At 37.4% G+C, this 24,368-nt stretch overlaps 2 protein-coding genes across 4 annotated transcripts; one reads left to right on the plus strand and one right to left on the minus strand.

Annotated features, from left to right (window-relative positions):
• Positions 1-3,843: 3,843 nt before the first annotated feature.
• evx1 (even-skipped homeobox 1) lies at positions 3,844-13,905 on the minus strand. Of its 3 annotated transcripts, none has more exons than XM_067425450.1 (4): positions 13,489-13,905; positions 12,326-12,558; positions 11,355-11,921; positions 3,844-3,979 (listed from the first exon to the last, which is right to left on the minus strand). In XM_067425450.1, exons 1-3 carry the CDS (start codon positions 13,853-13,855, stop codon positions 11,385-11,387), a joined length of 1,137 nt encoding a protein of 378 aa, XP_067281551.1. In that variant the 5' UTR covers positions 13,856-13,905; the 3' UTR covers positions 3,844-3,979; positions 11,355-11,384. The 3 variants fall into 3 exon arrangements, with proteins under 3 accessions (XP_067281551.1, XP_067281552.1, XP_067281550.1); XM_067425451.1 differs by lacking the exon at positions 3,844-3,979 and adding an exon at positions 6,165-6,267 and having other exon boundaries at positions 11,342-11,921; XM_067425449.1 differs by lacking the exon at positions 3,844-3,979 and having other exon boundaries at positions 10,333-11,921.
• Positions 11,649-23,635, plus strand: hoxa13a (homeobox A13a). Its single transcript, XM_067425452.1, has 3 exons — positions 11,649-11,777; positions 22,053-22,786; positions 22,973-23,635. The coding sequence occupies exons 2-3, from the start codon at positions 22,102-22,104 to the stop codon at positions 23,218-23,220; spliced, it is 933 nt and encodes a 310-aa protein (XP_067281553.1). The 5' UTR covers positions 11,649-11,777; positions 22,053-22,101; the 3' UTR covers positions 23,221-23,635.
• The last annotated feature ends 733 nt before the right edge of the window (positions 23,636-24,368 follow it).

The raw sequence follows: 24,368 nt of genomic DNA on the forward strand, positions 1-24,368 counted from the left end.
CAAATCCTGACTGACAAGAGGAGGAGCTGGGGGTACTGTGAACGGCTTACCTCGCAAAAGTAAAAAAGCAACTTAATTTCACGTTAATAAATAACTAAATAAATAAATAATATATATTTTTTTAAAAGTATGTATTTTTAATTTACGTGAAATTAAGTTGCTTTTTTACTTTTGCGAGGTAAGACGTTCACAGTACCAGCAATTTGCTCCCTAAAGCTATATTTGGTCACATGGGCCATATATAAAATGACATAAAGATGTGCACACAAATAAGGCTTTTTTATTTACTTCTGCTTTGTGGGGATTCTTCTGCATTTTGTCCCCATAACATGGGACCTGGAAAACACACACACACACACACACACACACACACACACACACACACACACACACACACACACACACACACACACACACACACACACACACACACACACACAAACACACACACACACACACACGCGTAGTGTTTCCATGTTTTATGGGGACTTTCCATAGGTGTAATGGTTTTTATACCATACAAACCATATTTTCTGTCCCCCTACACTGCCCCTGCCCCTAAACACAGGAAACATTCTGTATTTTTACTTTCTCAAAAAAACAAACTCCTGTGTGATTTATAAGATGTTTTCCTCATGGGGACCAAAAAATGTCCCCACAAGGACAAGGATTTCGGATATTGCCATCTTTGTGGGGACATTTTGTCCCCATAATGTAGGGATTACCAGCACACACACAAACACACACACACACACACTTTTCTTTAAAAGAGCACATTGATGCTCTATCTATCCTCTAAATCTCTAAATCTCATTGATTTTTTCATGCTTCAAATGGGGAGGAGTCCATTCAACCCTCTATCTCTCTCTCCCCCTCCTGCCTTTACAACACCAACATGCACACGTTTTCCCTGTTCTCCCTCTCCATGCATCCATTCCTTCTCCATCGCTCTCCTCTATTATTCCCTCTTTCATTCCCTCTCACTCACTAAAAATCAATATTGATTATTATCCTTTAAGAGTCATGTCTAGTCTGCAGCATAGAGAAAGGGAGACAGCATAGCTGTATTTTATTTCACATCATCATCATCATCATTTCTACTGTGCAGGAGTTACTACTTATCAGTGAGCATAAATTGCAAGAGGAGAAAAGAAAAGAAGGATGCAAGGGAAATGGGAATGAGGAGGAAAAGACTCACAACCTATAGAGCAGCTCATATTGATTTCTTTTATGAAGTGAGGAGAGGAAAAATGTGTATCTGTTCAAATCACACAGCAACTTTATATGCTAAGTTACCATTTTAGTCTTGTTGTATTCATTTATCATTTACAAATGCATCTTATAATAATCTTAAACCAAATTAAATATGAGAAAATGTACTTTGTGTGTGTGTGCGTGTGTGTGTGTGTGTGTGTGTGTCCTTTCATGGCTGGAGCTCCATCACACTGTTTCTGATTGGTCCATGATTACTATTGACACTCTGATGATGGACATGAATAAAAGTGACTGTGATGAGATAAGACTTTTACAAGGCTATCTCTCACCCACCTTTATCACCTGTGCGTATGTGTGTGAGTGAGTGTGTGTGTGTCCGAGTACTGGACAGGGCATTCAGAGAACAGGGAATGAGAATAAAGTGAAACGATGAGAGAAAGAGAGATGGCGGCTCATATTTAGTAGTTTTTTTCAGCTGTTGCTGATAAATCTGATGCAGTTGACACTTTCAAAATCTGCAAAAATCCATCAAAGTGGAGGTCAGCCATTAATACGCATATACCTTGTTGTTCGAAGTATTACTTTCTGTCATTTATGAATTTTGTGCATGTAAGGGAACTGTAAATCTGCTTGCAGTATAGTGGTGTGTGTACTTGTCTGTAAAACTGACCCTGGGTGTATTATTTAAAAAGGGAATGATCTTGCAGTTTTTGAGACAACATTTTCTAGTAGGTGAAAGAGAGACGGAATAGAAAGAGTGAGAGAGAGTAAAATAGACAGAGAGAAATTCAAGAGGTCAACTGATTGTAAGAGAGACCCATAAAAGTTCCATTAACCTGTTCAGAGTTAAGAGCTTGTTCAGCTTAGCTACAGACAACTAGCACAAACAGAACATCACCATAAAAACCAAACACGCATACAGGTTACACTCAGAGCCCTGCTATCTTCAACATACTTTATCTGGTCGAGCTTAAAGCCGTGCATTTCCTCTGAATGAGTCACAACACAGAGACGCCAGTGTGTGTGCTGAAGTTTGGATGTGCTTGATTTAATGTGCTTGACTCCTACACTCAAAGTGAGTAGCTCAAACACAAACAATGAGTTATCTTTTAAAGTTGTTCATTAAATATGGAAACACAGATCCACCTTCTGTTCTTACATCCCATTTTCTTTCACCCCTTCTTTCCTATTATTCTTCCTTTTCAAAAATCTATTCTTATTCCACTTGAACACATTGAAGCCAGGCCCTGTCCAAATGGCCCACTTCATGTGCACTTGTGGTCTTGCGCACTAACAAAGGCTGTCATGTAGAACATTCTTTCATAGTATCACTGAAATAACATATATGATATACTGTATGTGTGGCATGTAAGTCTTGTCACCAACATAACTATAATGGCAAAGATTTATAGTTCAGAAAGTTATCATAATGCTGCTATAGAATGAATACTGCTACGGTATCATAAGGTTTATGCGCTATTTAGTTGAGTTTAGAAAGCCAGGTAAATTAAATTTAAATACCTGAATTTGAATTTTACTCATATTTGAGTAGAATTACAAATGAATTAAATTCGAATGAAATTCAAAACTGTATTTTTTTGAAGTGAAGATTGTAAAGACAAATTTTGAAAGCCTTGTTTGAAAAACCTTTTAAAATGCTAGCTATAGAAATTTGCATTTACTTTATACACTGTAAAAAAGAATATATTTTTTTAAAAAAAGTTACCTGATTGCCTTAAAATTTAGAGTTCATTGAAATTATTCAAAAAAAAAATTTTTTTTCTTTTCTTTTTCTTTTTTCTTTTCTTTTTTTCTTTTTCTGTGTGTTATGTGTGTTGTTTGTGTTGTGATTACGCATGTGGAAACAATTGCAAACAAATTTCCCCAAGGGGACAATAAAAGTCAGGTCAAGTCAAGTCAATTAAAAAATTGAGTTAATACACTGAATTTTTTTTTTTTTTGAGATTCAACAAGCTTTTTAAAATATTATTAAAAGATTTTGTAAGCATATTGGGTAATTGTGTGTGTTTTATTTGTGATGACGCAGTGATGCCAAATAGTGCTATTTTCATGATTTATCAATTTTTTTATGTGGTTCAGATACAATAATATTTTGAGTTTCTATTTATTAAACAAATTTCCTTCATTGTATCAACTCAAATTTTTTATTTTCATAAACTCAACATTTTAAGGCAACCAGGTTACTTACTTTTTTACGTTAAACCAACAAAAAAATTTTTTACAGTGTATATTTTAGCATATTAAATTTTTTTACGATGGGTCGCATTAGAATACATTACCAGAATGCATTTCCTGTGCTGAATTTGAAATCAAATTTCTCTTCCTTTCATTCCAATTTCACATTTGAACTTTATGTGGAGCATTTAATTTAAAATTCAGTTCAATACAGTTCTTATGTTTCCAATGTGACAGTGCGATCCATGTGAAAATGTCATGCTGCTTGCTGAAATCTGTTTTTCTTGCTTGATTCCATCTGAATAGAACAAGAACAAGAACAAGAACAAGAACAAAGAGTATATTTAATAAGTATAGCTTAGTACAATCTAATGAAAGCCTGAGCTAGCAGCAGCCAGTGCACATAGCTCATGTCTTGAATCTTTAACAGCAGCTAGCGTGTAGAGGGGGAAAACCAGGACACCCCTGTCATGCACCAATGATTCTCCTGTCAGTGTGCGCCTTGTCCTGTTGCCTTCTGGGGGTTGGGGGTTGGAGCATATCGGACACAAGTAAAAGGGCCAGAGAGCTGTAATGAAAACACATCACTTGTTCCCAGGGTTACAGCATCACACGCATACACAGTACTGGGGAGTAACTAGTTACATATAACAACGTTATATAATTCAACTACAAAATAAATGTAACGGCAGTCCAAATTGCAATGTTAATACATTTATGAAAATGTTAGTAATTACAATAATATTTAGTTTGTTGCTTTGCCGGTTTTTGATGTGGACAATTCTTAATTCAAGGGATGAAGGATTTTGAAAGTCTGACAGTAATATTGTATGGTTATCCCTGCCTGGTTTAAATGTTTGAAAATGTTGGAACAGTTGAACACATTTGTTATAAATTTAGAAAAGTAATCAAATGTAATCAGTTACTTTACTTTAATGAAGTACTTCAAATGGTTACACTACTTACTACATTTTAAATAAAGTAACTTGTAATCTGTAACCTATTACATTTCCAAAGTAACCTTCTAAACACTACACACACTGTACTTGCTTACACACTTCTCTACTTTTCACCAGCTACATTCACCACTCATAATGCTTTCTAAAAGTTTAGTTACATCCCACCTTATTAGCAAATGCCAGTAGAGTATAAATACTCAAATAAGATTTGTTTTTGAGAACATTAATTGAACTGTACATTTTTACAATAAATACATTTATATTCATCAGCATGCATGAAGTTATTTTGATATTTCAAAGTGCTATAGATTTCTCTGATAGAGAACTGGGAAGAGATGGGAAACTCAGGGTTTGGCACGGTTGCTGTGCAGCTCGGCGGCATGGTTGCCGAATAATAAAGCATAGTGCTGTAAAATAAAACGAGGTGTGGAGAGAGCTGGAGAGCACAGCAAAGCCATTGGCTCCCTGAGTCATCATAAAACAATAACTCACTCCCATAAAACAAAGTGCTTATTAAATTATTTTAGACAATATTGCATGATTTGGGCGCACTTCAGCTGAGCTTCACTCTTGCAGCTGCATGAGAAAATAAACAGAAGTAACTTCAGCAGCATTGGCACTTACCAATGTAAATGAGCGTGAACACAGTAGAATATTTACATATTCCTAATTGTGATCACAATACAATTGTTGTAGGTAGGCTATAATATTTTTGAACCATAATGAAAACAACAATAGTTAAAAACAGGTATTTCAGAAAATGTATTTTTCAAATACAATATAAGTATATTATAAACTGAATACCTGAATAGATGTAACATCCTTAATAAAACCTGATTATAACTGAAAAAAAGAACACAATACCGGTCAGATGGATGTTTGTAACATTGTTATAATAAACATTAAGGTTCACATCATGCAGTTTATTTTGTGTTCGCGGACTAGAGCAGAGACATGAGAAAGGGGTGGAGTTACTAGATGATAAAACAGACAACCATGACCTTGACTATTGATTTTATATTTTTAATGGCAATAAATGATTTTTGTGGATTTCGTGATTTTCAAATAAAATGGGTTTATTTTAAAATGGAAATATTTTACTATTTCTTTCTTCATAATTATTAATGACTTAACCAGTGTACTCTTACAACTCCAACTTATCCAAATAAAGCATTTTTAAAGCATCTTAATCACAATCCCTTTGTTCAGTGAATTTGGACTAAAAGGAGATTTTCTCAGCTCTGTAGTCACCAAGGTGATTAAAAATATGAACCTTGTCCCCTTTTTTTGTGTATGCTTTCTTTTTTTTTCAAAGATTGAAATTAAATACTGCTATGGCTTAAATGGATTGATTTGGATTCTATTGTTTTAGCATTTGATTTTTCTTATGTATCTCAGGTATGCCTCTGGATCCAAAACTACATTCTGAACATCCCATAATATCCCTGAAGGTGAAATCAACATTACACTGTCACAGTGCATGCACCAAATTTGATCTTCTACATCTTTAGCCAAAATTCTTAAGGTTCCATATGCCCATAATTTGTAGATTTTGTTCTCAAAAGCTACACATTGAACTTTCTTAGTAAGATACACGTGGATTAGTCTATGTACACTTTGATACATTTTAATAATCTTCTAAGCAAGAAAACAATGATCCAGTGGTCCATGTTGCACCCTAACAAGCAGGAGAGATTCTGGCATCATCTCGGCTCTGAGCATTGACCGGGTTAAACACATCGCATGGCCTCTGTCTCTCTCTCACTCACTGGTAAATGAAGAATGTGGGGGCATCGACCGGCCGCTTTTCTGATATGGGAATCCATCAGTATAGGCAATGAAGAGCTGGACAGAGCCACTATTACTACTGCAGCTACTGGAGACAGACACAGTAGATCTATATAGAACGAGAGAGAGAGAGAGAGAGAGAGAGAGAGAGAGAGAGAGAGAGAGAGAGAGAGAGAGAGAGAGAGAGAGAGAGAGAGAGAGAGAGAGAGAGAGAGAGAGAGAGAGAGAGAGAGAGAGAGAGAGAGAGAGAGAGAGAGAGAGAGAGAGAGAGAGAGAGAGAGAGAGAGAGAGTGAGAGAGAGAGTAACTCCACCGGGGGTTTATAGCCAAAAATTATTTATGGCTCTCTGTGGTGAAATTGACCATACATCCTTAAGTGTGCATTGATAGCCACGGACAAAACACTTAACAATATGTTCTAATACAGGACTGAATGTATAATTTAATTGACTGTTACAACAATAAGATTTAGTTCCACGCTTTAAAGATCCCCGAAATGCATAGCATTATACACACACACACACAAACACACACACGCACACACACACACACACACACACACACACGCACATGTCGTGTTTTCATGCACGCACACACACACACACACACACACACACACACACACACACGCACACACACACACACACACACACACACACACACACACACACACACACACACACATGTACGTTAAGTTTTCAGCCTTAAAAAATATTGATCACTGTTGACAATTATGTTGTGAGGCTGACAAACAGTTCGATTTTGATTGATATTTTGTGGTATCTCATCTTTTCTCATTTGGATCTCTTGAAGTCTCTTCAACATATTCTTTAACAATGTTCACCTGTATGATTCTTGTTTTCAGTAAAGGATATAGATTTTCACTTCTGGTTCTGGAGTACCTTGGCACTGCACATTTTGGATATCTCCACCTATCTGGCCCATTTAGTGGAGGTCTTGGTGCCTCAACTATCATGTGTGTTCAATAAGGTGTGCATCTTAAATGTGCAATGCTGGATTACACAGATTGAAACCCACTGTTTTAAATGATCATTTGGGTTCTCAGTGAGGTTTGGACATTCTGCAAGAAGGTAGATCTCCTGAAGCAGAACTGAGCTTGCAGTTATGCTAATTATTGTGGTTAAGAAAACATCTCAACAGCATGAGAGAAAATGCAATTACATTCCCCTGTAGAGCAAAAGCAAAGTACAAATAAATGCTTAGGATATTAATGATTGCCTAACATATTAAATGAAATTGTACAAATGTTTTTTTTTTTTTACCTTGTAGTGAACATACCACAGCGCTGTTGTCTGAAATTGGGTTATTAATAGGTTAGAATATTTAGAATTTCTGCCCTTTGTATTTTTATAACAATGTTTATGAGCTCTCCAAAGTGAATAATGATCTGAACCAGGTAATTGAGTGCTTTAACAGATCCAAATAAAAAGATATTGCCTCTTTGAAGGACTGAATAGTGTACTGAATTTCAGTGATATTTCTGGAAAAAATATGTTTACTATAATCTAAGCCCACATTTCAGAAGAGTAAATCCAGTTTTACTCTTGAGCAGATCCATTTAGCCTACTTCTTCACTTAAAAAAATCATATTAAAATGATAATGCGTTGAAAGATACAAATATTTGGAAGATGTTCTCATATAAGGAGGTTGCAAATTTCAATCAAGTAAGATATGACCAACAATATCTGTTTCTTGAGTTAGCCCTGATCAAGTGGAGAGAGGAACTTCACATAAATACATAGGAGGCGAAACCCTGAAGTAGAAGCCTATCCCAGACATAACTTGGCTGCCATGGTAACAGAAAATGTAGGCCTACAGAATAAGCTGTGTTGAACGAAAGGCTGTAAATGAAGACATGTACTTCAATAACATACAGACAGAGCTGTTCTATAACAATAAAACGGTAGCCTATTCGTCTTGAATTACAACAGACATTTCTTTCTTTCTGTCTTTCTTTCTTTCCTTTTTGTGTGCAAGTGACGTTACTTTGTTTCTTCAACCTGGACTCAACCTGGTTTCTTCAATACGGTGCTATTCGGTGCACCGTAAATAACGCTGATAGACGCCAGCGGAATATGACTTTCACACACCCGATTGATTTAATGTGACCTCTACATTCTTAATACTACTGGATGCCTATTTAACCAGACGAAGGCTCAGATTGTCCCATACACTTGTGCATTAATTCCCCATTCATCATCATTAGGCAGTGAGCGGTCCATTCACGCCTCGATCTGCCTGCTGTAAATTAGAACGTAAACAGGCTTTTAAACAATCGCCGCCTTGAGATGCGCTCTAATGGACAGATGCGCGGTACCGCCCCTGCCTTTGGAGTATTGTAGCTCCAGAAAAAAAAAAATGAAACGAGATGTCAAATCTTATTATCACAATACAGTCATCCAGATCTTTAACACTCTTTTTTTTTTATAGATTTAGTAGGCTATACTGTTGGTGTGTATTGTGATCATCTGAGTGTTTTCATTAATTAGCCAGGGCCTATACAATTTTAAGATGATGGATATGCAAGAGAACAGATCAGAGAACAGATTAATTAGTCCGAGGGCTGAAAGTAAGATAATTCTTCTTGCATAAGGACTAAAAATAACTATATGAACAGACAGGTTTAAAAAAAAAAAAATGTTTTTATCCCACCTGCATATTGGTGTAGCCTATGTAAACCGCCGTTGGTAGCCTATACGCGCATTAAATGTCACATTTTAAGTATCAAACAACCTGAAATGTATTAGTCGGTGGTGAACTATTAGCCCCATGTTGTGTTTATATTTTGTTCCCTTTTATTATTAATTGTCAATTTAGTCGTTGGACGTTTCTTACCTTCGCCTTTGGTAATTTAGTGTAACAAGCGGACATAAATCCGACTTTGAGTTAACTGCTCTGGTTTAAATGGCGTATTATTCCAAACATATGCATTTTAATCAACTTGGTCACACTTACAAGAACTGCTTCTAATAAGGCCATCAATCACGTGCGCAACCAGGACCTTCTGGTGGGGGCTCGTGTGTGGGAGGAGGTAAATTGTTTGGACAAGCGATCACAAGCAATTGTTGACATTTTGTTTGTAACATAGCAGATTAAAAGCACAATTCAAAAACACCTCTTTTCAAACTATGCTTTTAGTTAAAAGTGCCTGAGCATGCTATAGTTAGCCAATACGGTTAAATAAAAACAAATAGACTAAACAAGATTTATTATTTTCCGTTAAAATTATTAGCTCTATTAAATAACTAAAATTCTGAAAATTGGAGTGTACTTATTTACATTCTTTGTCTAGCCTATTTGTTTTTTTTTTGTTCTTCATGCTGTTAGAGGGCAGTCTTTTTTAATCTTTATATATATATATATATATATATATATATATATATATATATATATATATATATATATATATATATATATATATATATATATATATATACTGCTTTGACAGTTCGACATGTGATAGTTAGACACAATATTCACCCTTCTTTATGTCCAGAACGCTTCAATTTGCCGCTCCAGGTGCCACAATTACGCGGACACCCCATCTAATTAACGTGAGCTGATTGGTGAGGTGGAGGCATCATCGATCTTTCTGCATTCCCATATTTCTACAAGACATTCCATTCAAATTTTTCTATTAACAGCGCTGGAATATGGCTTGTACTAACGGTGCCCAGGGACTACTTAACAGCTCTTTCAGATCAAAAGGTCCAGTTATGTCCAAGCTATAAGATACAATTCAGTGTTTCAGATGAAAATAGAGGCAATATAAGAGATAAAGGTGTCAAACTATTTTAATTTAAGAGCAATACTTTGTGTAATAAGATTGCTGCTGTCGTACTTTTGCTGTCGTATAGGCCTACTTGTCGGTTTTTATTCATGTTCATTCTCAGTTTCTTCACATCCGACTGTTTTGGCGCTCGCCTTTCAGAAAGTCTGGAAAGATACATTTGTGAATAAAATAAATTAATTCACAAATCTTCGATGGAAAGAAGGTTATACAGTGTTCTATCCCTAATAGCCTTTAAATCTTTTCAAATTATACCTTTGGCGTTTTAAGAATAAACATTAGTCACTCGTCACTTTTCGTTTGAAATAGTTTATTATGAAATTCAATTTAATCAGAACACTACTGACCCATTTTTCGCGCATTTTCCACAACGAAATCAACCTAACTGAGCAGAATAGATAACTATACATTAAAGAAAACGATGTAAGAATTCAAAATACATAGCCTAAATGTAAAAACATTATGGTCAATAAATCAATAAATAACGCCACCTCTTATGATGTCCATAAATATTAGTGGGATTTAGCATTTTACTTGAGTGTATGATTTTTGTATTGTGTGTCTCAGAGTGAAGGTGAAGTCGACAGCAAGGCCGGGAAGAGACGGGTACGGGATGGTATGCGGGTAAGACAGGCATCTCTGGCTCGCCCCAATTTGCCGCATGTGATTGTCCAATGGATCTCTAGCGCATGTTCTCCCGTCAAGCAGGCAAGCCTCGCATGGAGCTTCTTAATCCGCTCCCCTGGCGCCTTGTTACCGGTTTGGCAGACAAGTCTCTGAGCGTGCAGCATTATCATTAATTCAACATTCAAAAATTCTCCCTTCCGAATACATCACTCCTTAATTTCCCTCGCATCTGCACATTTCGGTGTGCTACCGGGACCGGGTGTTCGTGGAGGAGGAATAATGAGCCAACCGTGCTCGGTTAACAAATCCCCTTGTTAAAAAAGCTAGATGAAAAACATCCTTTTAATGTGAAAGAAACTGCATGTGGGTCAATTTGTTTGGTTATGAAAGAGTATAAATTATCATAGATTTTTGCGCTATCCTTCAGTCATTTGTTTTACAAATACATTTCCTTGAATCCTTTGTCACGCTTTTGATAATAGGGTGTAAGCATATTAAATGTATTTGTGTTAATATGATATCTCTGTTATCAGTAGGTCTATCTAATTTCTCCAAATATTATTTAAAAGTCCGTTGCCTGCAGTGTTTAAATAAGACTCCGTCTACACAACATATAGCTTCTTAACTGGAAAACATCCACAGTTTCGAAACCTTAACTAAAGCAGATTGCTTTTGTGTTGTGCGAGCTGCTTTGAGTAGTTCATGCGTTGACTTATTAAATACTGCCAAAGTGGCCAAAGCTGACCCGGATATAGTACCCGAAGAATCCATGGCTTCTTGCTGTCGTCTTATCTGGTTAGTGGCACTTCCTCCCTCTGATCCAAAGACACTGAAGATGATTTGCTGATGACTGCTGGTGAGAACGTGAGGAAGGCCTCAGTCCTGGTTGTGGGCGAACACGAGAAGTCTGCGTTGTTGGACCTATGTGGAAGCCCGTTCGACTGACTGGCAGCGTGACAGGCAAGGCAGGAGCATGGGCTTCCCCCAGGACCAAGCCCATGACCCGGGCTGGGGTACAGTGATGGGTGTCTGAAAGCGCACAGTAGCTCAGGACGCGGGTATGGATGTGAAAGCACCCGAAAACTGTCCAGCGAGCGCAGAGGATTGGAGAATGGACCCCCGGCAGCAGAGGCTGAACTTGCAGCCACCCCGCTGAGTGGAGAGTAGTAAGGTAGAGGAAGGTGAGATTGAAATGGGTAGGGGAGGCTGCCCGTGGCTGCAGCATGGCTCATCATATAGGTGTAAAAGGCGGGGTCGGCAGGATGCGGCCAAGTCATAGCCAGTCGCTGTCTCTTGTCCTTCATGCGACGGTTCTGAAACCAAACCTGTAACCAAAAGCAGCAAAGAAGGCATAAAATAATAGCAAAGACTGAGGCCTAGTACATGTAAGCGAATTTAATTTGGATTAGCAAAAAACCAAGAGGAATTCTCCCATATTTAAATAATCAAATAACAGGTAGGGCTATTATGCATATTTCGAATTAGCCTATGATTAGTTTCTTATTGTCATTTTATACAATTCACATCGATTGATAACCCTGCCCCATTGACTGATTGGAACTATCTTGGCAGGGTTTTTTCTAATCGACCAGGTTACCTTTTTTTCAACACACACACACACACACACACACACACACACACACACACACACACACACACACACACACACACACACACACACGTATATATATATTGGACGTAAAATAGAATCGGATGCACAATGCAATACCTTTATTGTTGTTTCCGGTAAATTTAAGGCAGCCGCCAACTCGCACCTACGTGGCCTGGATACGTAATTTTCCCGGTAAAACTCTTTTTCCAGTCTTGCTATCTGCTCCCTCGTGAATGCTGTTCGATACCTTCGCATCTGGTCAGAACTATAGTTGAGAGAACCGGGGCCTGAACCCATCTTGCTGTCCACACCGACTTTTTTACTGTGGTTCGGCGAGCCCATAGCCAGTCCTTACAGAAAATAAACATTAGTGATATTAGGACTTACCTCCATTGCAAGGTTTCTGCATACCGATTTATTAATAGAGAGTTCATGCTGCATCACTTGCTAATGCTTTTACACACACACAGAGAGAGAGAGAGAGAGACACACACACACACACAAAAATAAACAAATAAGATGCGTCTGAATTAAATTTCATATTTTTAATATTACTGAATGATTTCGAACAAGTAGGCCTTATAAATAATAGCAAACAAAAAACATTACAAGTTCGGAGATCAAGACGTAGCCTAATTAGCGTTCTCTATCTATATCCAGTGAAGAAAAGCTAATATATAATGATATATATCTAGATATAATGATTTATTTTCAAAATACTGACTATAAAAGGCCCGGCTTTGATATTGCATTTAATTTAAAATAAATATGCACTTTCGAGGAAACTTATTTTAATAATTCCTTTGTTGATTATGCATACTTGAAAAAAAACGTTAAAAAAAACAACAGAAATTTTCCTCATTTATTTTTGCGCAATTTCTTTAAAAAAAATTATAGTAGGCCTGTTAAATAGTTTGAGTTGAGAGACTGCGTAAGAATGTTAAAGTACACATTATGATATCTTTTGCATATTAAATTAAATGAAAATGAAAACGTGAATGAGATATTGCATATTGTTGTAAGATGACTTGACAACTTGTTAAAACAGACAACACCCCAGGTGGCCTTGTAATTGACTCGTTAATTCAAAACGCTTGCAATAACGTAACAGGAGCTGACAATCGAACGCGCTCTCAAGCAGTGAGCTACACCGCAGATCGATTCAACTTGGTAATATGGTCGCGCGTATTCTCACTCAGCGAGAATTTACAAGCAGGAGAAGGAAATGTGGACAAATAAATATACACAAAACAAGAATAATATAAGCCATAGTTGTTTACCTTGCCCACTCGGGTAATCCATGCTCTCTGGGGTACAGCTGACATCTATTTCCTCATAGAGGTCTGATTCCGCATCTGAGCTGCTGGCCTCTTTGTTGGGAATGTCTGACAGGTCTCTGTCTGGTGCAGAGGGCTTGCTAGCAAGTGTCACATCTCCGTACTTCGCGCTACGGTGTCCCTTTGTCGCGTCATCCACTAAGCTTTGCGAATAAGGCACTGGACTTAGTCTGTTCTGGTTAATCGGTTTGTCCGGTAACTTGCGCACGGGGTCTCCAGTAGCTTCCGTCAAATTAGAGCCAGTTTTGGCAGATAGTGTGCCAACCTGACCGCCGTCGGCGCGAATCAGCATGTCCTTAGCGCTGTCCATAACCGTTAGACGAGAGCAGAGGACCAGATCTCCCGGAGCTTGGTGAGACAGTTTGGAGCAGCAAACGCAGACGAGGAGCTGTGCGATGCGAGCGCCAGAGAGTGCTGCACGAACTCTGGGAGGGATCACCATTGCCCTCTCTCTCCTCACGCGCTGTCATTGTTAATAGGGCAGTCGTCATAATAGAAGGCTCAGTGACGCCACGCGTCGATTTAGAGTTAATAAGCAGAGCAGGAGGGTAGACTAGCAGAGACAGAGGTGAATTCAAGGCTACATCGCCATTTGAATATTGAAGCGTGAAAGATGCACCAATTTTAACTTTTTAACATGTTTAAATTACAAGATATTTGCACTTTATGATTGTGGGTCATACTAATAAAGTGTTTGACTCAGCATAAATTTCCTATAGAAATGTCCTAATTTAATGCGTTTTTAATGTTTTTATTAATTAAAATCACCATCCAATATAATGTCAAAGAGATGACCGACAGAATGTCAATGGCATTTTTGTTTCACTGATCTCAGATAATTTGGTAAAAATAATCTCACACAAGAGAAGAAAGTGTGGTTCGTGGCTTTTTGATGGATTAAAAGAAGCTAATGTCCATTAACGAGGACAGTCAAGGTTTGAATAATGTTATAGAACGCAGATATGGTAAAACCCTATCTATTATCTCCCTGTCTTAAGCTTTGGATGGGAAGGAGTCATAATGGCAGCCTTTCGGAATATATTAGCACATGTTCTTCGCCGATCAACACAGTCAGCGCGCGTTGGAAGACGTCAGATTGAATGGGAATATTCCAAAGATGAGGAGGGCTGTCTCTCTGCCTGCGGCGTAATTTGAAGTGTACAAGTTCCATCCTTTCTGCAGCGCACCATCTCAGTCACGCTCTCTTCCCTTCGCTCTTTCTCCCGCCCTAACTCGATCTTCCAAAGTGGTGTCAAGTTAAGTGCAAAAAGGTCAGGTCCCAGTGACCAGGAGTAAGAATAACAGGGTATTTGACATTTAATTAGATTTGTTTGAGCCGCGCCAACAATGCATATAGCCTACCCTTACCGCCTACTGGCGGGAAGCAGCTGTCCAGGTTTATTTCTGGAATGTTTCAATTTAAACTCTCTGGGTGTCAGATGATTAGAGTCAATATTTACAATTATTTACACTTTTCCCCAGTTTTATAATATTTTCACTTAACCTATTTTAATATCGAATAAACCACAATAACAAATAATTCGAATCCTTTCCATTATTTCAAAATGCAAATTAGTTGTTTCTCCCGGATATGATTACATTTTATGTTGCATCTAGCATGTTGTTTATATTCTTCAAATCATTTTCTTTGTAAATCTTAGATTCTATTGTCTTGTTTTATTTCTGAATTATTTTGATCTGCATTTGTCTCACTAGCTGAAAGCATGATACTGAAATGGACAAAGTTCAAAATCCTGTTCTGTCTCTTGGTCATTGACAAAACCAACACTTTAATTGCGAGGCTTACGAGTTTCGGGCTCCAGGAGACGAGTCTGTCGGGTATATTATATAGGCTGCAAAGATAACCCTGCGCACTGCTTGCTTTCAGGGAGGAGGCCGCTCCCTCATCCTCTTTGATGTCGGATTTCGGGCAGTAAAAATGCGCAACAAAGCTCCGATGAAGTTCACTAGCTTTAAAGAATATGGCCTCAGTAGTTTTACATTTGATATTAGCCTACTTCTCAAACCAAATGGCTTTCATCGTTTCTGGTGGCGTAATATAGCCTACAACTCTGTGGCTTTTTCTTATTACCTTGTAACATCGTTGCTACATTACAGAGCAAGCAATAGGATCATAACCTACTGGGATGTAGGCAGTAGGCTAATAAGCTCGACTTATCGTAATTGCACATAAACACCCCATCTATCTGAGATAAATCTGAATGTTGGCCCACGACATTTTCCAAAATGCCAAATATTTTCATTAATATCTACGTTATTTCATTTTAATTATGTTAATTAAAATAATTCACAAATGCATTAAAATGTACAGCCCTATATCAGCTTAAAGGGTGGTTAGTAGTTTATGAAGTTTGCAATGTTTTGCGTTTCAAAGGCTTTGAAAAAACAGTGGCTATTGTCTTAGTGATTATTATCTTGTATGCGGTCCAACGCTTCTGTCTTATCATTTCGCATCAGTCTTCTTCCATGATCTCTCCTCTAGTTTAGCGTATGGGATATCCGGGGATGTTTTACAAGCGCTTCTACACACAACCGCATTGAGTGGATGGGACGCGCATGTTGTGGAGTGACGTCAGACGCTCTATTTGTGTGGCCGCGGTGACAGTTCTCTGAATCATCAAAGCTGTCCTCGTGCGCCCTCGCCTGTTAGGAAAGATAAGAGCACTGCATCTCTCTCTCTCTCTCTCTCTCTCTCTCTCTCTCTCTCTCTCTCTCTCTCTCTCTCTCTCTCTCTCTCTCTCTCTCTCTCTCTCTCTCTCTCTCTCTCTCTCTCTCTCTCTCTCTCTCTCTCTCTCTCTCTCTCTCTCTCTCTCTCTCTCTGTGTTCAATTAATTGTGTTCTTTATTGACAGGGAAAAACTGCAAAACCTGTGAAATGCACAAAAACTAAATTTACCCTTAAAATAATTATAGGCTAGCACATAAAAAAATAAAAAAGTAATGATAGATAGCACAAAGAAATATTAATTGCAGTATTAAATGCATTATTAAAAGTAATTTAGCAATTCAAGACTATTGCATTGTAATGGGAAATGGGGACACATGGTGATAGACTGTCCCATATTATGGCAGAAAGACACATCACACAGCAGTGTGTATGTTTCCCTAGATAGTTGCTCACTGTAAGATTATCAAATGTGATAATTCTTTGATTTGTGGCAGAAAATAGGTTGGTTACACTTTATTTTAAAGGGATAGTTCACCCAAAAATAATTCTAATTAGACCCCATTGACATGCATTATACGAGCAATGGTTGGAGTTTAAAAAATCTTCCTTCATGTTCTACTGAAGAAACAAACAGACCTACATCTTAGGTGCACTTTTGGGTGACCTATCCCTTTAAGGTGATAGTTACATACACTATTTAACCATGTGACTAACCCTAATCCAAACCCTAACCATAACTCTACAATAACTACATACAGTACTATTTGAGTAAGTACAATGTTGTGTAACCAATTGGGCTCTGTCTGTTTTGATTGCTGTGGGCATGTCCATTTCTATTGAGGTTGTGTGCAGTGTCAGTGTGGTTAGATGTTAGTGACAAACCAGGACTAGTTGCATTCCCTCTCTTGTTGTTGCAGAGCTATATAATTTTAGAGGTTTCCATGATGTAATTTTTTTTCTCAAAAATGAACCTTTAGCTTACAAAAATATATAGCCTAACAAGTTGTAATAGGTATTAAGTCTCTCAACAAGAGGTGCAGTCCGATTTTCAAGGTCATATAGATTTTAAATCAAACATAAATTGCATAAAATTCAAATCAATATCAAACATGGACCCTGGTTCACATTCCTTGTGTCTCATCTTGTGTACATTCCTACACCACCAATAAACCTTTTTGTGGGCGGTCCTTGCTGTCGTCCTTGAACTTTAAACAATCATAAGTAGCCTACATGTAGTCATAGGCTGCATCTGTACATTTTTGTGCAACCAAGTCTTTAAATTCAGTGGTCAAACCCACAAATTATTGATTGAGTTATATCTATGAGTTTGAGGCTGCCTGTTTACATTTGTTTGATAAATTCATGTGGGCTGCTATTTGATATTCTGACATTTTATCACAATTATTATCCCGTTTGGTAATTTGATTCTCACATTCCTTAATTAAGACTTCCTTAATTCCTATTTTTGTTCTCAAACGATATACATTTTAACGTTTCAACTAAAAAAATCGTATATTTACAAATGTATGTAGGCCAAGGCTATAAATATTCCCAATTCCAATTTTTTTTTTCACCAAGCTTACTTAATATCCGTTATCCATCTCTTTTGTCGTTTGTATTCACGTGAAACGGATGTACCATCATAGTAATACATTAATTTAAACTCTTATCGGTATTTTATTGATTAGGCGACATTATTCCTCTTTCAATGTCGTCACTCGCTGTATTCATATGGTTGATTAACTGGTGGATTTAAGTGATCTATTATTAGTCGAATAATAGTTAAATCACTTAAATCAACTTGCTGTCTAGTTTATTGTGGTTTCTTCTTGACAAGTAAGTATAGGATTAAATAGCATAATGGACTCATATGATGTTGCGGTTTCTGTAATCCCGGTGTGAGCACAGATCAGAGGGGGAGTTTAGGCCTTGTCGCGCGTGGACTGCACCAGATCCGCCCACAGAACTGACCAAACTTCCGCTAGAAGTTTAACAACTCTGCCCAACTTGAACTTGACCATGACGCGCAGAGAATGCAGTCTACACTACAACTCCAATTTCCCATTTAATAAATGTTTTTTTTAAATATATAGATAGAGATATGTAGTCATTTAATACTTTTTAACACAAAACACATTCTAAATAACAAAACACCATCTGCAGTGATCCAGTGGCCAACTATCTCAGAACCCGTGCACATTGGTTTCCATTTAGCATATATCATTTAGGCCTACTTTGGGAGGCTGTCCAAATCCGTATCTGAAATGTTACTGGCCGTTTATTTGAGTTAAATTAATTTTAAGACATTCGTCGACTGTCTCTGATATGTTTGTATCGCTGAGTTATAAATTTTTTATTTGATAAATGCTTTGAATTTGTCTTTAACTCAAACGCTTATTGTGTGTACGTAGGCCTACACGAACAACAGTTGTAAATAATCAATGTGGATAAATACATACAAGACTAATAGAAATTTACAGAACTCTTCCCTAATTTTACTGAAAACATAAAAGGAAATTAAACGCTGATTAAAAATGGGGAGGAGTAGGAAAACATTTTATATCACAAAATGTGAAGTGATATGCTATATACAATAAACAATGTGATATATTGTGATATATGCTAGGCTACTGTATATGTGATATCACAAGGGTTATTTTCAAGGCCTTCCTTGAATTTGGGCCTGACAACAACAACAACAACAGTTAACTCGAAGAACGAGTGTCGTTTTTATTCATGTTCATATAGCCTAACTAAGATGCGTTATCGAGGTGTACACATTCTGATTTATTCCATATTTAAACAATATCAACAAACAAAATATATATTTAATAAACATAACATAGATTTTAACATTTGTAGCCTAGTGTTCAGTTAATGCATGAGTCAGGTAAAATAGTTTGCTGTGGATCATCGATTCATTCATTTAAAGCATTCGTTAAAACACAATGCACATGGGCATCAAAGCAGCTGAGCTACAACTTATACAAGTAAAGGCAGCATATTCATATTTTCTAATCGAGAAAATACTTTTTGTCTTGATTTATGCTATGCACCATTATTTAACATATTTTTTGTTAGTTAATTTTTACTGAATGTAAAACACAAAAAGAAACGTTAAACTACCGATAATGTTTGACGATTGAGCAATGCTATGCAATGCACTTTACTTCTTAACGCGCATCCACAGAATATTAAAATAAATTTAGGCTCCTATCATTTAAAAAAAAATCCCATTACAATTGATAAACGCATAATCCCATATTCGCATTATTTCCATATTAATTTCGTTAGAGATTTCGTAACAATCATTATTTAAAAAAAATGATATTTAAAAAAAAAAAAATTATATTGTATATATCCTTACAATAGATGCCGAGGCCAACAAGTTGAAATTACGTTAAACTTGAACAAAATATTTTATTAAAATATTATCTTGATCTACAAATCAGCCTTTCGATGTTGACTACATTTTGTTTACTAAACAAGAAATGTCACAAAACATGAGGTGCATGGGATCAGACTTGTGTGATTTATATATATATATATATATATATATATATATATATATATATATATATATATATATATATATATATATATATATATATATATATATATATATATATATATATATATATATATATATATTATTATTATTATTATTATTACTCCACACTCTTCTTGCAAACGCTTATAATTATAAACGTGTTACCCATTATTCTTAGTCAAAACAGTCTTACTGCCCACAGATAACTCGCGCTATACGCATCCAGTGCTACCCATCCTAAAATCCCACATTATTATTTAACCTTTTAAAATGTTCTAACAAATTATCAGTTTCAGTTCACTATATACATGAAATCACAGCAAGAGATTCGTTTTAAATACTGATAGCCTAGTAGTCTTAGCCTACTATTACTATTACTATTACTACTATGAGCTAATAGGCGGCTGCAAATACTAGGCTACCACTAGCCTAACAATAATAATGTTGTCTGTGCTGTGTGTTTCTCTGGACAAAAAGTTTGAATGAGTATTCTGCAGATTCTTGTCGTTAAGGTCCAAACGTCGTCGAATAAACACAGAAGATACGTCCACTTTTAAATCATTGCATTGTCATCATAGCCTAAATTAGTTCATTGCAGCACGTTGAGCATATGGCATAATCAGGAAATGTAAGGAATTATATATAAAATAAGCCTATGTAATTATATATATGCGAAAAAAGCACAGAAAATGTTTCGGATGACGTAGTTATTGACGTAGCCTGCACTTTTTGCTTTTTATAAATAAAAAGCCAAATTGGGAAGGAAATACACACTTAAAAAACATGTTTTGTTTTATGATTCAGAGCATTTTAAAAATATAAAGAATTAGATTCAATACATTTTCGCGCGCTCTGGACTGCAAATTCATGGGGTTATTGTTCGAAATTTCTGAAGAATAATTTTTATGCAACATCATAAACAAATGCTAATTTGTCCCTGCATTCGAGCATCTAGAAAACATTTTATATGCGCACGTACAATATTTAGTTTGACACTTTTCAACCTCCTTACCTAAATACATGATTTTCTTCAGAAAACAGCTGCAAACAACCCACGTCTAGTTGGTTAAAATATAAAATTGAAAGGAACTCGTATTAAATTGGCTATATTCATTCGCCACAGTTTCGCGAACATTTGTGATACAAAGTGGCAGGCCAGTGAAAAGGCTTCTGTGGCGTATCTCATTCACCAAAGATTTCTCACCATTCGACTCTTCTCTTTTGTAAGCTTTTAGACTGGCCATCAAAGTCTGAATAGGCCAACAGGCACAGTGTCGCGGCCAGACGGCAACTTTCAACTTGACCTTGGCCTGCAGACGCGTCAGCCCTGCACGTAAAATGCACAGACGAATACAGGGGGTGTTCTCCGTCTCCGCATCTTGTAAACAAAACGGAAGCCGTCGCAGCAGGACTTCATGCCACGTTCAAAACCTGGACCTTTTTCTTTAACTGCCATCACTTGCAACCCATTTTAAGTATAGTGAAAATAACCTGTAGATTTCGTTGTTAACCGTAAAAGGGCACACCTGGGTTGCTTTAGCACACACTTGTATTGCATCATAAGATGTTCAATGCTCATATTTTGATAGAAAAAAAATGTAGTCTGTTTTTTGAGGATATAGAAATTATTCGACAATTTATAGAATCATTTTTTTGGACGATGACGTAGGGCTACTTTTCTAAAAATAGAAATATTCTAACAAATGTATAGTGTTAAAACAAAGCACATCGTTATTTTAGATCATATTTAGTGTGTTTACTGTTTAAATCTTAATCTTCAAATTGATGGCAGGGCCACCAAGGTCTGAATGGTGACAGCAGCTCACCAATGGCTGTCGAACGCAGGCTATTTGGAAGTTTGCTAAATTAGCTGGAATCATAGTGCGCTCAGTTAGCTACACTATTCGTTCAAAGTTTACACCAGCGCCCACGACTATTTCAAATAACACAATAATATTGAACCTTTTTTGTTTTAGAGTTACATTAAAGTGGATACATGAAATCTCATGAAAAACCACAGCTGAATTTGCAATTTTCCGCGTAGCCTATCCAATCACCTTTTTAACATTTTTTAAACGAGTGAAATCCTTTGACAGATAGCCATCTCACATTTTTTGCTCGGTTTAATTGTTAGCACTTGAGGTGATTATCATCCTAGTTTACATATCACATGACCAGTTTTGAGCCAATCGAGACGTGATTCTGGATATGCGCTGGGTGCGTCAGAGTCGCTTGACTCTCGCGCAATCGACTGTCTCCTCTTTTTCAGTCTCGGGGCTTCTCAAAAAAGAGCCACACGTCTCAATGTCCGACGGGCTATGACAACGTCACTGCTTCTCCGCCCGCGCTGGATTGACCCGGTCATGTTTCTCTATGATAACGGTGGCGGCTTGGACGACACCGGCAAAAATATGGAAGGGTTCACGGGAGGTAACTTCTCGCCGAGCCCGTGCAGGAATTTGATGGCTCACCCTGCCTCTCTTGCGCCCAGCGCTGCTTATCCGTCAAGCGAAGTGGCTGCCGCTGGAGCGGGTGAGCCTGGTAAGCAATGCAGCCCCTGTTCAGCTGTCCAGGGTTCAGCCAGCGCTTCAATTACATACGGATATTTCGGTGGCGGTGGATACTATCCTTGCCGAATGTCCCACCACCACGGGGGCGGTGGAGGTGTGAAGACATGCGCCCAATCCCCCGTCTCTTCCTCACCTTACGGGGAAAAATACATGGACACGTCCGCGTCTACAGGCGAAGATTATGCCACTTCGCGCGCCAAGGAGTTCGCCTTCTACTCGAGCTACGCCTCAAGCCCGTATCAGCCGGTTCCGAGCTATCTGGATGTGCCTGTAGTCCAGGCAGTGAGCGGGCCTGCAGAACCCCGGCATGAGTCTTTATTACCAATGGAGAGTTACCAGCCGTGGGCTATCACAGCCAGTGGCTGGAACGGGCAGGTCTACTGCACCAAAGAGCAACCACAGACGGGAAGCGTGTGGAAATCGTCTATACCAGGTAAGGCTATTGTCAGAGTAGTACAAAAAAAAAGAAAAAAAAAAGAAAAAGTAAAAACCGTATTGCGTGTATTCTAGCGTATCAAAACGATGTGTTTATAATGCATTTATAACAAAGATCACAGTACTGTGCATTGCTCCTTAAACACATTTCAGTAGCCTACTCTTATTGCAAATTTCTTTTCAGAGGCAGTGTCTCATGGAGGGACAGACGGCAGCTCCTTCCGCCGCGGGAGGAAGAAACGTGTTCCATACACCAAGGTGCAGCTTAAGGAGCTTGAACGGGAGTATGCCGCCAACAAGTTTATCACCAAGGACAAACGCAGGCGGATATCCGCTCAGACCAACCTGTCTGAACGACAGGTCACTATCTGGTTCCAGAACCGAAGGGTAAAGGAGAAAAAAGTCGTCAACAAATTAAAAGGCAGCAGTTAGCTTGCTCTGTGTAAATGTAAGCGAACAATTTAAACAGTGATGGCCCACACACACACTCAAAGCTATTATAGACGTTTTAACGAATATTTGTTTTCATTGGACTACTGCTTTGAAGTGATCACTTTGGATCGAACAGGGATGATAGTGACGCGGTGCGTCATTTCTGCGCTGCAAACGGTGTATGGCCATATTCTCAACTCAGGACAAAGAGGGCCAAAAGATAAGTTGGTTTGTTGAGATTATTTACTGCTCACCAAAATATCTAATGAAGAAAATTACATTGGATATTTAAATTGTAATATTGTAATTCTTTAAAGTGTGGTACGACTTTTATTTCACCACTCCTAGTGTCGATTATAATTGAAATTATAATTTGCTTGAATCTCAAATCTCAAATTCATGACATTTCGTATCATGCTGGAGAGGAGCCTGTAGTTTATCAGGGCCATGTACAATCTGTGGTCATATTTGGGTCAAAATAATATACACTATAAACTTACTGTGTGTTCCTTATGTGTGTTTTGTCGTTGTGTTGCGCAAAATCCGTCCTAATAAACCATTCTTAAGAAGAATATGTATGGCGACGCAATAATTTATTTCCCTGTATTGCAACATCAAAGAACATGACAAAAATTAACAATTAAAATGGCAAAAATACAAAACTTGAACATGAATTGTATTTAACACGCTGACTAGGATCTTTGTGAACAGTTGATACAAGCAAGTAATTGACCTGTTGGATGGAATCCAACACTTTATGGACTGTAAAAGAAGTATGTCTTCGTGAAAATACTATGATTTTTCCCCTTGTCCGTAGGTTGTAACAAGAAGTGATGCATTCGGATTTGCTCTTGAGTTATGTAAAACTAGGTGGGTGCGCACCTCAGCAGTATGATAGAGCAATTGCGCCATCTTCTGATGTACATTTGTAAGTGAAGCAGTCGGCCTTTTAAAAAAAGAATATATATGTGTGTGTATATATATATATATATATATATATATATATATATATATATATATATATATATATAATAAACTTGAATCCCACATTACAATATGTTAAGTATAAATGTATTTAATTTTGCCTGTCTTGGTTATTTCCTAGAGCGTATGTAGGGCCTAGGCTATATTGGTTAATAATATAGAAG

Source organism: Pseudorasbora parva, chromosome 19 (assembly GCF_024679245.1).
Source record: "Pseudorasbora parva isolate DD20220531a chromosome 19, ASM2467924v1, whole genome shotgun sequence".
NCBI lineage: Eukaryota > Metazoa > Chordata > Actinopteri > Cypriniformes > Gobionidae > Pseudorasbora > Pseudorasbora parva.

Bases quoted from the DNA above. Each gene is read 5' to 3' on its own strand.
- evx1 (XM_067425450.1), bottom strand. From the start codon at position 13,855: ATGGACAGCGCTAAGGACATGCTGATTCGCGCCGACGGCGGTCAGGTT. The intron at 12,559-13,488 runs GTAAACAACTAT...ATTTTCTGTAAG, and splicing joins GGATTACCCGAGTGGGCAAG to GACTGGCTATGGGCTCGCCG. The intron at 11,922-12,325 runs GTATTGCATTGT...TTTTGGTTACAG, and splicing joins TACCGGAAACAACAATAAAG to GTTTGGTTTCAGAACCGTCG.
- hoxa13a (XM_067425452.1), top strand. From the start codon at position 22,102: ATGACAACGTCACTGCTTCTCCGCCCGCGCTGGATTGACCCGGTCATG. The intron at 22,787-22,972 runs GTAAGGCTATTG...ATTTCTTTTCAG, and splicing joins GTGGAAATCGTCTATACCAG to AGGCAGTGTCTCATGGAGGG.